The sequence below is a fragment of the Bactrocera dorsalis genome, chromosome 4, assembly GCF_023373825.1.
Source record: "Bactrocera dorsalis isolate Fly_Bdor chromosome 4, ASM2337382v1, whole genome shotgun sequence".
NCBI classification, from domain to species: Eukaryota; Metazoa; Arthropoda; class Insecta; order Diptera; family Tephritidae; genus Bactrocera; species Bactrocera dorsalis.
Window position 1 is genome coordinate 18,846,122 of NC_064306.1, and position 16,886 is coordinate 18,863,007.

General features: G+C 33.1%; 2 protein-coding genes across 2 annotated transcripts in view; both read left to right on the forward strand.

Annotated features, from left to right (window-relative positions):
* Positions 1–16,886, forward strand: part of LOC125778137 (uncharacterized) — a 598,414-nt gene that overhangs the window by 288,484 nt on the left and 293,044 nt on the right. The window lies entirely within an intron of this gene.
* Positions 1–16,886, forward strand: part of LOC105226359 (ceramide synthase 6) — a 76,371-nt gene that overhangs the window by 24,229 nt on the left and 35,256 nt on the right. Inside the window, exon 3 of the mRNA XM_049454683.1 lies at positions 15,993–16,214. Within this exon, the coding sequence (XP_049310640.1) occupies positions 15,993–16,214 (222 nt within the window). The remainder of the gene's footprint in view (positions 1–15,992; positions 16,215–16,886) is intronic.

Below are 16,886 nucleotides of genomic sequence, written 5' to 3' on the forward strand. Positions count from 1 at the left end.
TTTCCTGCGACATATTTCTATGCATCAACAATGATAGACATTGTTTCATGGAGTTTCACTCTTAATTGCTCATTATTCAAATGTTATCGAGTTTTTTTCCTTATTTTAGCAAAGTATTCATCAAAGATTTACTGTTGTTTATGAATTTAAAATTAATATGAAATAAAACATTAATCCTTTATATGCTTTTACAATAACGAGATTCATTCCACTTGGTTACAAATGTCCAGCCAGCTGCACCTGTCTTATCTTCGAATCCTTTCATCGCATATGTCCTTGAACAAAATTTTTGTTTTAATGTTAACGTGGCAAGCTTAAAAAAATATTTTTGTCGACTTCTAACTTTGTTTCCCCCCTTGGGACTGAGGAGGTTATTCTTTTTTGTCACAATTTATGTATTAAATTTATTTTCTTTCAAACGCCAGCGTATTGTTTTTTCACTAATGGAAAAATATTGTCTTTATCCCATTCCAAAGCAACTATTTTTGGCGTTTTAAGGGGATCCTTTTTGATTTCTCGCAACTACACTTTCTGTTGTCTTCCAGTTCCTGCCTGTTCGATGTAAATCATGGGTGGGTTCTGATTTTTATGTCTTTTATTTTGATAATAAATAGTTTGGCGTAATAAATTATATTCGTTAGCGATATTTACAACGTAAACTCCCAAGTTAAACTTTGTCACTATTTAAATTCTTATTTTGTTATTAAGTTCAGCCTTTTTAACCATTTGAACTGTAATTAACATTTTTTAAGTATTCTGAGCAAAGAATTCGACACAAGTAAAAACAAAAAACGCGCTTAGTTTTAACTTTGGCAAGACTTTAGTACACCGTCCCAAGATTTCGAGAATAAAATAGGTATGGTCGGATAGAAGAGATTTTCCAGATCAAGAATATAATAGTTATAGCCGCAGCTTATAGTTTTCGAGGTATTCGCATTTAAAGTTGAAAATTACCACTATTTGAAGTTCGTATTTTTTCGATATAAAATTGGTTTTGCACTTCTATTTTGCTCTTTTATATCCACTAACACTTCACTAATTCATTTGTACACATTTATTTAACATTATATAGTACAAAAAAAGTTTTAAATCAATATTTAACTTATTGTAAAAATTTATTTACCTAACAATAACGAAAGAGCTACAAACGGTGAAATATGATCAGATGTTAGAGACATTGTTATACCCTCTATGACATTGCTACTTCTTCGCGGATGGCTCTTTTTGCGTAGGCGGCCTTGGGCCGCGCTTCAAAAAAAAGATAACCCTGGTCGGTCCAACATCGGAGTATATCAATTTTTTTCGCGTTGAACTTCTTTATGCGTGGGAGGCCTTGGCCGCGCTTCAAAAAAAAAAAAAACTCTGGTCGGACAAACACCGGGGTATATCAAATTTTTCCACGTTGAACTTATTATTGCTTATATTAGTTTAGTAACACTGATTATTTGACAGTTTGTAACTCATTTCTTATTCTTAAATAATCAGAATTCAACAATAAGTTAAATATATAATAAAAGCTATTTTTGCACTTTATTTTATAAAATAAATGTGTACAAACGAATATGTTAGTGGATATAAAAAAGCAAAATGTAAGTGCAAAATTAATTTTATATCGAGAAAATACGTACTTCAAATAGCGGTAATTTTCAACTTTAAACGCGAATATCTCGAAAACTATACGTTTCCTGAGGCTATAACTATATACAGCTGTGTTCAAAATAATATGACAGCCCCTGAGAAAATCCAAAAAATTAATCATGTCAGAACATGAACGCCAAACGCTTTACAAGAAATATTTCTAACGGTATTTCGCGAGTAAAACACAAAGCATAAACTTCAGCTGTTTACATTATTTGCATTGTTATGAGTTCATATCTGTGTCGATCACTGAATTGCGCTGTTCATAAAAATAGGAGTGTGAGCTACCAAGTGGTTTAATATATTTTTATTTGAACAAAATCTGTAAAAACAAAATAAAAACGATGGGATTTTTTAAAGGATAAGTCATTTATTTTAATCAGTCGGTAGAGGAAAACACTGCAGCGGCGAAAAGCGTAAAATCATTAAAAATATTCGAAAAAACGGGAAAACTTATAAAGAAATTAAAGAAATACTCGGGTCCGGTCGTGTAAACAAGATCCCAAAGCGACGTCTAGAGAAATAAAGAAGCGTCTAGATCTTGATGTTTGTGACGTAACAGTTCGTAGACGTTTACTGGAATGTAATTTATTTGCGCGGAGTCCGCGAAAAGTTCCATTGTTGAGAAAGAAGCATATTGAAACACGGCTCCAATTTGCCAAAGAACATGTCAACTGGCAACTGGAGAAATGGAGAAATATTTTGTGGATAGACGAATGTAAGGTAGTTTTATTTAGTGGCACAGGATCTAGACAGTATATCTGTCGTCCACCAGTTACGGAATATAATCCGCAATACACCCTTAAGACTGTCAAACATGGTGGTGTAAAAGTAATGGTTTGGGTAAGTTTCTCGTACAACGCGGTGGGACCAATCCATCTAATAAAAGTAACCATGGATCTGTACGTATATGTGGATGTAATGAAAAAAATTATGCTGCCAAACGCGGAAGGGAATATGCCTTTAAAGTGGTTCTTTCAACAAGATAACGACCCGAAACATACAAGTAAATCTGCAAAGGAATGGTTTCGTTTCAATAAAGTTGAGGTTATGTCGTGGCCTGTTCAGTCGCCTGACCTTAATCCGATAAAAAATTTATGGGCAGATACTAAAAAAGGTGTAGCTAAGAGTAGACCATCAAATACAAGGGAATTATGGAGCACAGTCCAGGAGGCATGGCAGCAAATCCCGCTGGAAAGGTCTCGTGATCTGATCGATTCCATGCCCCGCAGATGTGCTGCAGTAATAAAAAATGGCGGTTACTCGACTAAATATTAACTAAACTAACTTATATACTAGTCATATTTTTTAATTTATTATTAGTTTTAGTGAATTTTGTGATGCCCTCCTATTATTTTGAACACCGAATTATTGAGGTTTTTATGTAAATAATATTTTTTTTCGTTTACAAAGTATTACTAAAACTTTAAAATGCATGATAAGACTGAATAAAATGAACAATTCGTGGATAAAAAATAAATGAATGAAATTCTTATTTTTGTTAAAAAACATAACTTCGTATTTTATATTGTGCGGCACTCCTATTATTTTGAACACAACTGTATATTCTTGATCTGGAGAATCTCCTCTATCCGACCATACCCATTTTATTCCCGAAATCCTGGGACGGTATACTAAAGCCGACCCTTAACTTTACATACAAAGGCGACTGATTTACTCGATATCAAAATACTTATGCAGTTCTCTGTATCCTAACATTCTCATCAGCAGAAACTTAGCATAAAAAGGAATTGAAAAAATATTATACTCGTGTGTAGCTGTAAATGCGCTATTCTTTAAGCTGCTCTTTAATACGATTATATGTATGAAAGTACAAAGCATATCAAGGCATGAAAGTCACCAGACGCGTATGTCAAAATAATTATGCCGACGTGTGTAAATTAAAATATGATTGTACTATACGAATCTACAATATTTACCTATACGAATGCATATTATTTCCTTTTTTTCTATACGCCTAAGTGAGTTGTTTTAGTTTTATTTATTTTTTTCTCCGAACTTTTTTTTGTATTATTAACCACTTTGTTTGCAGTCACCGAAATAAGTATAGTGTGCAAACTAAAAAGGGAATTTATTGAAGTATACAAGCGTTTTTTGAAAATGAATGCATGTAATCAATTGCGACCTACTTATTAGTGGCACCGGTACTTTTGTAGTACCGTTACTTTCTATTTAACTTGCGCACTTGTACATTCAGAGCGAAATAATTATGGCGTACAATAAGGAAAAGTATTCCGTATCGGCAAGACGTTATACTTATTCTATATTTTTAAGGATTTTTTAAAGTGTGTTAGTTTTAAAAAAACAATTAAAAAATATTTATCCATCCTAACGAGCATAACTTAGTAACTAATTTAGAAATCGCTTGTTGAATGCACTAAAATTTAAACGATGCGGGAATGTAGAGCTACAATAAGGGATATTGCTGAAAAATTACATCGCAACAAAAAATCAATATGTTCATTTTTAAAAAATCCCGAAATTTATGGTACAACAAAAAGAAAAATAAAAACATTTCCCCAGCAAAAACTAGGCTTCAACTGGAATTGTCCACCCGTCGAGTTCAGCAGATTTTAAAAGAGAATAGTAACATCCAGTATGTCAAACGAGCGCCCCAACCTAAGTTGCTACGTCGACACAAAACTGCAAAGATGCAGTATACCCAAAGGCACTTATTGTGGGACGACGAGTGGAAAAAAGTGGTTTTTAGTAATGAAAAAAATTAGTTTAGATGGCACCGACGGCACTGACAAATATTGGAGAGATATTCGACGACTACTAGAAACAAAGCATTCGAGAAATTTCCAGGGAGGATCTCTTATGGTATGGGGACCTTTCAGATACAATGGTGCAACCCCAATTTGTTTTGTAACGCATAAAATGAATTCTATGTGTTATATTGAACTGTTAGACATTGTTAGATTTTGTGAGGAACCATACATTTTTCAGCAAGATAACGCCGCGATACACAATGCAGCTGCAACAAAACGTTTCTTTTTGGACAGAAATATAACATTAATGGATTGGCCCGTTATAAGTCCCGACTTAAACCCCATGGAAAATCTCTGGGAAATGCTTTAGCAGCAAGTTTATTCCGGTGGTCGACAATTTGATACTGTTAGAGATCTAAGAAGAAATACCCATTTCCACCCTCTAATTGAATATATGCCGAGGCGCATAAAAATCGTTATTTTGGCTAACGGTAACCGTAGAAGTTATTATCACTTCGAATAAGTTTGATTTAATATGAAATATTTGTTTGTACGCTACACTTTTTTCGTACCAAGTGAATTGAATTTTTGAATTATTTTACTTATAAGTACCTAGTAATTTTTGTTCGCAAATATTGTGTAAATAATACTCGAGGTTTATTCCATTAATAAATAACATAAAAAATATTCATATGGAATTTAGAGATGAATAAAAGAGATTTTTATCTTGTACACTATTTCATGGACTGTATTATTGAACATGACTAAAATGATAGACAACTTTTTAAATTTCCTTTTCTACAACTATTGTTATGCAGATATAAGTAAATCCACGAAGCACGTTTGTGCTCCCCACTGTCTATCGCATGTACATATATTTAAGCATATTTTTCGAAAATTTAAGTGGTCCGTCAAATAGATTCGGAAATACTCGTATGAAACTATTTGTAGAAATTTTTTTACTTAGTTTTACTTACCGGTCAACTTGAAATTTCGATCGTCGGACAAAATCTTTGATAATAATTCCGATCTTCTAAGCTATTCTTAAATGTAAATTTTTTCACAAGAATCTATTTTTTTTTCAAAACTTTAAAGTGCGTCAAAAATTTACATTATTTTTATTTATTATTTAAACTAGCTGGCCCCGCAGCCGTTGTCCTGCGTGAAATTATGTGTTTTGAAATGAAAAGAAAGTTGAATTTATCATTTCATTTTTTTTTTTCAATGTAACGCAGCTTGATAAACAAAATTTTTTGGTTTCTGTTCCGGTGTACAGAAAAGATGGCTTTCCAACTCGTGTGCACGCCACGTATATCTAGCCGTGTGAAAAACATAGAATTTCCAAACTTATTGCACACACTATGCGACTATCCTTGTGTCCTGTTGAGTGTCATCTCAAATGCAATTTTCGCTGGAAACTGAAATGGCAAATCGTTGGAACTCAAAGAAATTCGTTGAATCAAGCATTCAGCCCTTTGTATTCGATAGCTGCGTCACCATCAGTCGGGTTCCATTACATAGTTTCGGCGCTTGCAGATTGCAAAACATAATAACGACAGATCAAACTTTGAGACGCAAATGATGCGGTGGCATACCAAGCCTCTCCAAAGAATTTAGAAACTCCACTGGATAATTCACGGCGACGTCTTCAATGGAAAGACGATCGGTCGATTTGTATGAGCGCAAGTCTCCCTGAATTTGACTTTGAATCTTCCAGTTTAAGTCAAGAACATCTGTATTTTTTGGCAGTTAATATTGCGCGTGCATTTAAGGAATCATAGTTAAGATAATTTGGCCAATGTCCGAAGATTGGTGATGAGTTCATCTTTCGTGAATTGATAAACCGCAGATGGAATTGATATCAAACCACCGGAAGCATCAACCGGAATTGACCCATTTCCAATTTTTAGCGAATACGATGTAAAATGTCTTCGACAATGTCATTTTTGTTCGTATCTCATAATTGACGCGGATTTAAAGGCTGATATGGTGAAATGATTATCGCGAAAAGTGTGGGAACTTCAGTGGCATTCGAAGTAGCTATCGCATCGTCCAACATTTGTTTCCACTGATTATCGTGTTCCAGCAATTGTAATTGCACACACCATACCATTCACAGTACGCAATACGTCGCGTACATTAATCAGTAGCAGCCGAAGGTAGAAGCAATCATCGTTTTTTGGGTGGGTTGTGCAAATTCATCCTAATGCATTAGTTGAGAACACACCTGAATGTCCATCTACTGTTCGGTCTTGCTTTCAGCGTAACTATTTCTTCGACGATGCATTCCATGAAAAACTCGTCAATGTTAGTTTTGTTGTTGGCGGTGTTACCACCGGCTGTAATGTATTCTCTGGGCTGAAATAAACTCTTTGGCCAATCTCCATATTAACTGCGAGACACACAACAATCGGAAACCGTTCATGAATTGCAAAAGTAAATATCCTACAAAGCGCTTTATTGCAGTTCACGTATGGACCGTATCGTTTAAGACCATTAAGCGCCATGTTGCTTCCCTTGGTGACGTACTTACAAACGTATTTTATAGATTACACCAAACTGCAATACTAAACATTGATATGAGTTTAGAATGTGAATTAGACAACAGTGGAGAATATAGTACGATCCATATGTTGTCAACTTCGATATTCACTACTCTAAGTTGTATGGTCGTCTGATGAGCTACGACGATGGAGTGGATATCCATCATTTCCAGTTTGCGATTCCGAAAGAAAAGCAAGCGGATAGTGTTTCGTGCATTTATTGTTAGACATATAAACCGAAAAGGGATTGTAGTGTCCGCAAGGTCCATGAACCATATTGCTTTCCACCACTTCATATAATACTAGATCTTTCACACGTAAAGTTTTCACTGAATAATTTTCAATTGTTCAATTCACAACCTGTCGTAAAGCATCGTAAATCGTAATAGTAATAATTTTTCTCTTGAATAGCCGGAATAAAAAAGCAAGCGATCGAGACTGAACTATTCAAATAATTTCCAAATCAAAATATTTAAAAACAAAACAGAAATTGAAAAAAAAATGTTTTTGGAAAAAAGTTACTTTTTGGAATTATCCAATTTGCCGACTTTTCATGAAAAGTATAAGATATTTTTATTTCTAAACCTTCCTTAATCCACAACGAACAACCTCTTAAAATTTCATCAATATTGGTTCAGCCGTTCTCTTAGCGTTACTAACGAACAAACATTCATTCGTTTGTATGAGAAAAAGAAAAGGACTGTTTTTAGAGGTTTTCCGGCAATTATTCGAATAATCCCTGAACCTAAACGAATATTTTAAAAAAAGAATTATCAAATTTCGTTCAGTCGTATTAAAGTTATGAGCGTACATACATTTTGGCGATTCATTTTTACATACATACATATTTATATAGACGAAGATGTAAGGTTGTTTTTATTGTTTTTTTTTTTTTTGAAGAAATGAAATATTGAAATGATTCCTACAAACATGAATTTTGAACAAATGCTTATGATTTAAAATATAATTTTTGTATTTATGAGTTGTATTAAATTTTGACATAAAGAGATAAAAAGTATCCTATGTCCGTCTCCTGGCTCTAAGCTACCTCCCTACCAATTTTCAGCCAAATCTGTTCTGCCGTTCTTGAGTTATAAGTGATGTAACTAACACGACTTTCTTTTATATATATAGACTAGCTGGCCCCGCAGCCGTTGTCCTGCGTGAAATTATGTGTTTTGAAATGAAAAGAAAGTTGAATTTATCATTTCATTTTTTTTTTTCAATGTAACGCAGCTTGATAAACAAAATTTTTTGGTTTCTGTTCCGGTGTACAGAAAAGATGGCTTTCCAACTCGTGTGCACGCCACGTATATCTGGCCGTGTGAAAAACATAGAATTTCCAAACTTATTGCACACACTATGCGACTATCCTTGTGTCCTGTTGAGTGTCATCTCAAATGCAATTTTCGCTGGAAACTGAAATGGCAAATCGTTGGAACTCAAAGAAATTCGTTGAATCAAGCATTCAGCCTTTTGTATTCGATAGCTGCGTCACAATCAGTCGGGTTCCATTACATAGTTTCGGCGCTTGCAGATTGCAAAACATAATAACGACAGATCAAACTTTGAGACGCAAATGATGCGGTGGCATACCAAGCCTCTCCAAAGAATTTATAAACTCCACTGGATAATTCACGTCCACTGGACGTCTTCAATGGAAAGACGATCGGTCGATTTGTATGAGCGCAAGTCTTCCGGAATTTGACTTTGAATCTTCCAGTTTAAGTCAAGAACATCTGTATTTTTTGGCAGTTAATATTGCGCGTGCATTTAAGGAATCATAGTTAAGATAATTTGGCCAATGTCCGAAGATTGGTGATGAGTTCATCTTTCGTGAATTGATAAACCGCAGATGGAATTGATATCAAACCACCGGAAGCATCAACCGGAATTGACCCATTTCCAATTTTTAGCGAATACGATGTAAAATGTCTTCGACAATGTCATTTTTGTTCGTATCTCATAATTGACGCGGATTTAAAGGCTGATATGGTGAAATGATTATCGCGAAAAGTGTGCGATCTTCATTTGCATTCGAAGTAGCTATCGCATCGTCCAACGTTTGTTTCCACTGATTATCGTGTTCCAGCAATTGTAATTGCACACACCATACCATTCACAGTACGCAATACGCCGCGTACATTAATCAGTAGCAACCGAAGGTAGAAGCAATCATCGTTTTTTGGGTGGGTTGTGCAAATTCATCCTAATGCATTAGTTGAGAACACACCTGAATGTCCATCTACTGTTCGGTCTTGCCATGAATGCAAGGTATTTTCAAATAGAGCAATGTTCTCGTAAGCGGATCACTGACGAAAGTTGAGAAAAAAACTCGTCAATGTTAGTTTTGTTGTTGGCGGTGTTACCACCGGCTGTAATGTATTCTCTGGGCTGAAATAAACTCTTTGGCCAATCTCCATATTAACTGCGAGACACACAACAATCGGAAACCGTTCATGAATTGCAAAAGTAAATATCCTACAAAGCGCTTTATTGCAGTTCACGTATGGACCGTATCGTTAAGACCATTGACCGCCATGTTGCTTCCCTTGGTGACGTACTTACAAATGTATTTTATAGATTACACCAAACTGCAATACTAAACATTGATATGAGTTTTGAATGTGAATTAGACAACAGTGGAGAATATAGTACGATCCATATGGTGTCAACTTCGATCTTCACTACTCTAAGTTGTATGGTCGTCTGATGAGCTACGACGATGGAGTGGATATCCATCATTTCCAGTTTGCGATTCCGAAGGAAAAGCAAGCGGATAGTGTTTCGTGCATTTATTGTTAGACATATAAACCGAAAAGGGTCCATGAACCATATTGCTTTCCACCACTTCATATAATACTGGATCTTTCTCTACATCAGGAATTTCCAGAGAAATGATTTCATCAATTTGATCTGGTGTAACCATCATCCAAAGAAGAATATGTGCGTGCGGCAAACCTCTCTTTTGCCACTCAACAGAGTACATCTAGCTAAAGTCAATCAAACATCGTAACTGTTGTTTGAAAAGTCGTGCTGTGCCATCGTGACGATCGCTTACTGATTGACCGCGATCCATAATTCCGCACATATGTCACCGCATCCTGGGAGTACTTCCTGCCTTGTCTTGGGCTGCAATACTTTGATGTCAAAAAGAACACCGACCGATATTAGGGCGATCTCTTGGTGGCTTCGTAACAAATTTCAAATTGCAGATTGAAATTTGTTACGAAGCCACCAAGAGATCGCCCTCTTTGTGTGAAACACACGTAAAGTTTTCACTGAATAATTTTCAATTGTTCAATTCACAACCTGTCGTAAAGCATCGTAAATCGTAAAATTATAAAAAAAAAAAGTGTAAAAATTTATAATTTTACTATGCTTTACGACAGGTTGTGAATTGAACAAATAATTTTTCTTTTGAATAGCCGGAATAAAAAAGCAAGCGATCGAGACTGAACTATTCAAATAATTTCCAAATCAAAATATTGAAAAACAAAACAGAAATTGAAAAAAAATGTTTATGGAAAAAAGTTACTTTTTGGAATTATCCAATTTGCCGACTTTTCATGAAAAGTATAAGATGTTTTTATTTCTAAACCTTCCTTAATCCACAACAAACAACCTCTTAAAATTTCATCAATATTGGTTCAGCCGTTCTCTTAGCGTTACTAACGAACAAACATTCATTCGTTTGTATGAGAAAAAGAAAAGGACTGTTTTTAGGGGTTTTCCGGCAATTATTCGAATAATCTCTGAACCTAAACGAATATTTAAAAAAAGAATTATCAAATTTCGTTCAGTCGTATTAAAGTTATGAGCGTACATACTTACATTTTGTCGATTCATTTTTACATACATACATATTTATATAGACGAAGATGTAAGGTTGTTTTTATTGTTTTTTTTTTTGAAGAAATGAAATATTGAAATGATTCCTACAAACATGAATTTTGAACAAATGCTTATGATTTGAAATATAATTTTTGTATTTATGAGTTGTATTAAATTTTGACATAAAGAGATAAAAAGTATCCTATGTCCGTCTCCTGGCTCTAAGCTACCTCCCTACCAATTTTCAGCCAAATCTGTTCTGCCGTTCTTGAGTTATAAGTGATGTAACTAACACGACTTTCTTTTATATATATAGATAATTAAACCTATTGGTAAATATGTAGGGTATTTTAATGAAAGTCAGTATCTTCTTCAAGGAAAAATTTGTAATGATACCAAAATTGGATAACATCGTACTGTTCAATTGTATCCTCAATTACCAACCTAATATAAGAATTTCTAAGTTTCACTGCGTAGAAAAAGTAAGTAAATTACTTTATATATTGTAGGTTACTGCAGAAAATATGTGAAATCGGTTTACGAAATATTTCAGCTCCCATATACAGTGGACCAATAAAGTTTACATACAACTAGCTTTATTAATTTTCGTCACTTTTATTTGTTATAAAATGAATAAATTATCGATCGAATCGTATCGATAATTAAGTTTGCAGTTGAACTTACTTGCCGACTCCACAAAATACATTCCGTGGCTAATACATAGATGGCGCTACTTTCGAAATCATTGAAACCGCAAAGTCGAAAATATTTGTTGAAAGCTATCCAGTATTTATGTAAAAAAATACCGCATTAAATTATGTTTTAAATGTGTAATTTAGAGAGAAGAAACAAAAATACACCAACAAAAATCAACCAACTAATTCAAGTCACTCATATCCCATATGTGAGAATCATGACTTCTGCCGGGATACTTAGCACAAACGTATCGTATTTGCATCATGTGTTCGCACACCTACATACGAAAAACATACATATACATATATGTATTATACACTCAGCGAAAAAAAACCCACGCACTATACAGAGTGCTTTTATATAGCGCAAAACTTGGATTTATATTATTTTAAGATAATCATTTTTCTTTGAGGGTCAACCACTTTTATTTAGTTTATGTTTCAAGCATTTTTATATAAAAAACTTATAGTTTAACACTTGTTATAGATAAAAATGTAAAAACACACACATAACAAACCACAGAAGTAAATTTTGTTATGAACAATAATGTAATTTTTAAACAAGCTATTTACATATTTTATGTTTTATATGATTTTTATTTACATTAGAATACCTAACGAATCAAAATAACATATTTTGTATAAAAAATTCTTAGTATTTTGTAGAACACCACCCCCTCCGCCTAATAACCTCCGATATTTGCGTTGAAGGTAATTTTTATTAAAAAATTTTTTCTAGGTGACTTCACGCTAGATACATAAGTATATCGATGAAAATTACAGAGAATGTTTCACTCATAACAATGTATCTTTATGCTTAAAATTTTGTTAGTATGTAGCATGATAATAGTTAATAGATAAAATCGGGTGTATACGAAAACAAAATGCCAAATTTTTCAGGCAGTAATATAGAATATATGTATACATATATGAAATTGATTAGATTCCGATCCGATATATATAGCAGCCTACGTAATTATATCAGGAGCAGCAAATATAATGTGAAAAGAAATGTTTGCCTTATGTGCTTAAAACGGCCTGCGCACTGCAATAAAATATGTGAAAAAAATGTTTGTTTTTATTTTCTATTTAAATAATTTATTATACAATAATGAAATTTATGTATATTTATTTTTCTTTGTTTTTTAGATAATGATCGATACAAGATTATGGTGACATTTTTTTGTAAATGAAATAATCTTCTGTTTCAGATAATAATACTATTTTTATTTAATGAATCTCTTTTACCGATAATAATAATCTTTTGTTTATGATATTAAAAAATTATTAATCATATTTGTGTATATCGGCACCTGAAATGCAAAATAACGTACATATATAATCCAAAAATTCGAAATTGAGTGTCTTATTGATTACAATTCACTACTTCAAATTGCATACTCAATATTACATATGTCCAACGATTTCAGGTTCTGCAGTCAGATATGAACCAGTTTTAAAAAATAATAAATTTTTTTCTCACTCATGTTCCATTTTATTTCGTGTTTCATTCATGCCACTGTAAATTTCCGAAAATATTGTTACGTTATTTTGCATTTAAGGTGACGATATGTATTAAATACCAGGTTGTTCAATAAGTTTTGTCGTTCGATAATTGAGGGCGTTGGTACTAGCCCAATTATTTTTTGTTTTTTGAAGTTTCATTTCAATCGGTCAATTCATTCTTTGTTTACAAGCCATTTAGTGTCGCCGTGTCACAGTATTTTTTTACAATGGAAAAAATTGAATATCGTGCAGTGATAAAATTCTTATTTTTGAAAGGGGTAACACCAAAAGAAATTCACGAGACCTCATGTGTGGACAAGGGTGCTGCATTTGCTAACAATGGAACAAAAACACATTCGAATGCGACTTTCTCAGCAACATTTTGCAACAGTTTTAAAAAGGATAAAATAGATTTGTGCATCGATACATCACTATGGATGAAACTTGAGTCTATCACCATGATTCTGAATCAAAACAAGCGCCTAAAAAGTGGTGTGAACCTGGTTGTTCGGCTTTGAAACAAGTTCCTGTCCGGAAGTCGGCCGAGAAGATTTTGGTATCAGTTTTTTGAGATGCGAGAGGAATTTTATATGTGGATTACTTGCAAAGTGGTAAAACAATTAATTCTGAATGTTATTTCAACCTTTTGGACCAGTTGAAGGAAAAATATCGTGAAAAAAGACCGGGTTTTCAGATGGAAAAATCTGAATAATAAAGTGTATTTTGAATCATAAAATTATTTTCTTATCAAACGACAAAACTTATGCAACAACCTGATATATAGGTAAAACTATAGTTTTTTTTTAATAATAATTATTCGGACTATTTTAATTAGAATTAATTCTGTATAAATTTTACATAAATAAAAAAGAAATAAAAAAAATAAAATTTCAAATATTTGTTTGATTTTTAAAAGTATTTCAAGTTAAGAATCGATTGAGATATAAGACCAACTCAGCTCTACTTTTTTATTTCACACTATTGAATGACCGCATCAGAGATGTATGATCAGACGTCTGCACAGCGCCTAAGGCAGGCTCACCAGTTTTTGAGGGTTTGAAAACTTAGTGTTTCACTAGTTTTTTCCCCACGTTTGGCTGGCTATGTCCTGTGGAAGGTTTTATGGTTCTTATATTTTTTAGTTCAAGTGTAATTAGGACCATCACTCTTCCTTTTGATTGTCTTTACTTAAAAATAGTGTTTGGTACATTTTCTAAAGCTTCTGTTCCAGCTCACAATACAATTATTTATAATTTTACTGATATTGTTAAAAAATAATAACGAAAAATATATATACTTATATATAAAAAAGTCGTGTTAGTTACACTATTTAAATTTCAAGAACGGCTGAATCGATTGTGGGGAGGTAGCTTAGGACCAAGGGCGGACATATTAGGACTTTTATGTTAAAAGTCAATACAATTCATAAATACTAAAAGTATATTTCAAATCATAATCATGTGTTCGAAATTCCTGTAGAATCATTTGAAAATTTTCTTGTTTTAAAAACAGGAATAAATAAGTAAAAAAAAATAACGCAGAGCTAATGCGGAGAACACTAATTTTATACTGATTGTTGCTCCTGCACAAGACGGTTTTTTTTTAGGTCGAACCCGTCAGATATTTTTAATATCACAACAAAAAGTGGCATTGACGTTATCGTCCTCAAGGCATTGCGGCTACTTTACTAGATTATTGGCGAAATGGAATGCAATGGAATGAATGGAATGGAAATGCATTCATAATAAACTTAACGCGACATCTAACATAAAAAATAGCGAATAACTGCAGTGATTATAAAAAGGTCTATTATTATTTGAGATAAACAAATATTTTCGAAGCATTGTACAGAGCAGAACAATATTTAAACGGAAACAATGAAGTATATGCGTACAATTTCAACCTGATCCTTGCTCAAAAATAATACAATTGCAAATATTACAAATACAAAATATTGGGAATGGTAGAATAGAATACAAATACACAGTGCAATGGATCATAACTTGGTCATTAATCAGTCGATGAATATTATACCACTTGCATCCCAAAAGCCTGATGCCATAACCTTGGCAGTCGACTCTTTTATCTTTCCACGCATGAGGACTGGTTCATAATGCACATGCCACTAGGCTGACTACGTATTGGAATCCACACCGTCGCAAAAAATAATATGTCTTATTAATTAATAGTTCAATTAAATGTAGGGGCTGAGTAGAAATCATATAGATGGTATTAGTAGTACCCACTATGTATCAGCTACAGTAAAGCGTGGACGGGTCCTCTAGTATATGGTATATAAGCAATTGTGTTTTTAATTATGAACAACCAAGAACTGACATACTAAACATATAACATATTAATTTAAATCTATATATTCAAAATAAAGTCGAATTAGTTACCCTATTTATAACACCAGAATGGCTGAAGTAAGTTGGTTGAAGGCAAAAAAGTATTAATTAACAATATTTTACTAGAAAAACCTCAATTTCTTGGATAATAATTGGTGTAGTGATCGGGTTACATTAGCGACCAAAAGTGTTAACGTCGACGAAATTAATTTCCAGATACGACAGCTGTTGCCAGCCAATCTAATGATTTTTAAATCAATCGTTAATGTTGGCAATGAAAATGAAAATGTTGATTTTCCAATTGCATATATAAATTTTTTAAATGTAAGGGGTTGCCATCACATAATCATAATCTTCGTGTTTAAATTGGTTTACCTATTCCTATTGACATATCTTATTTATAAATTATTTTACTTAATTGAATAGTTTAGAATAATATAATTTAAGGTATATCATAGCCACAGAAACCCGTCTTTGCAAATTGTGAGAGTGGAAAATGTTCGATTTCACCCGAACCTACCCTTTCCTTACTTGCTTGTATATAAAGTTAACTAAACTACAGAGAAGTACAGGAACTAACATTTATAGTGTTAAAAATTTTGACATTAGTATATGTATGTTTCGGATATCATTGATTTTCGGTAGAGATTATTAATTTAATAATTTACTAATGCTAAAACTGTCAATTCTTTTAAGGTACCGTCTTTAAAAAAACAAACTGATATGTCTGAGCGACAAATTCAACGTTGGTGGCGATTGAGAAGAGCTGCAGATAGACCAACAACTATAGTGAAATTTTGTGAAAATACGTGGCGCTGCATATATTATTCATACAGCTTTATTTTTGGAATTATCGTTCTTTGGGATAAAGATTGGTTTTGGAACATAAAGCATTGTTGGTACGGTTATCCGCATCAGGTTTGTAAAATCTAAGGTATATTCACATAGTATTATTAAATGATTTTATATTATATTGTGTGTGGCTATTGAACTCAATACCCTCATATTTTTAATTAGAATAGTATTGGCCTCAAATTGGTTAAAATTTGTACACGAATTTTTAAAATGAAATAATACGAAATGGACAAAATATGGTTTAATGAATATTAAAATCCTAACAATTCGGATTTGAATTAATTTACACATTTTCGTGAAATTAAGAAGGCCCGCTATGGGCATTTTGCGCACACAATCTTTTAATAGCAAAAATGTATATGTTCCATGTTATTGTACCAATTGTTACGCTCAGTGCCTTCTCTTAAGTTGCGTTCCACTTGTTCACAGTCATTCGCTGTAATTAATGCATGTTTTAAAATTTTGATATGCGATTGATTATTTAGTGCGGTATTTTGCACACTGCGCGAAAAACTGAGTAATTTTTTTTTTTGCTTTGCCAATGGCTCAAGTTTTCTGATTGAAAGTGGTGGTTTATACAATTTGTAGTAGAATTAAACAAGCGTTTTTGTCTGGATGGAGATGTGTCACAAATAACGCTAATAACGCTGTGGTTGGAAGAAGTTTCAGACGATGAAAAATTAGTCGTTCAGTGTAACATTATAACGCATTTGGTAATAGAGAACATCATTGCAG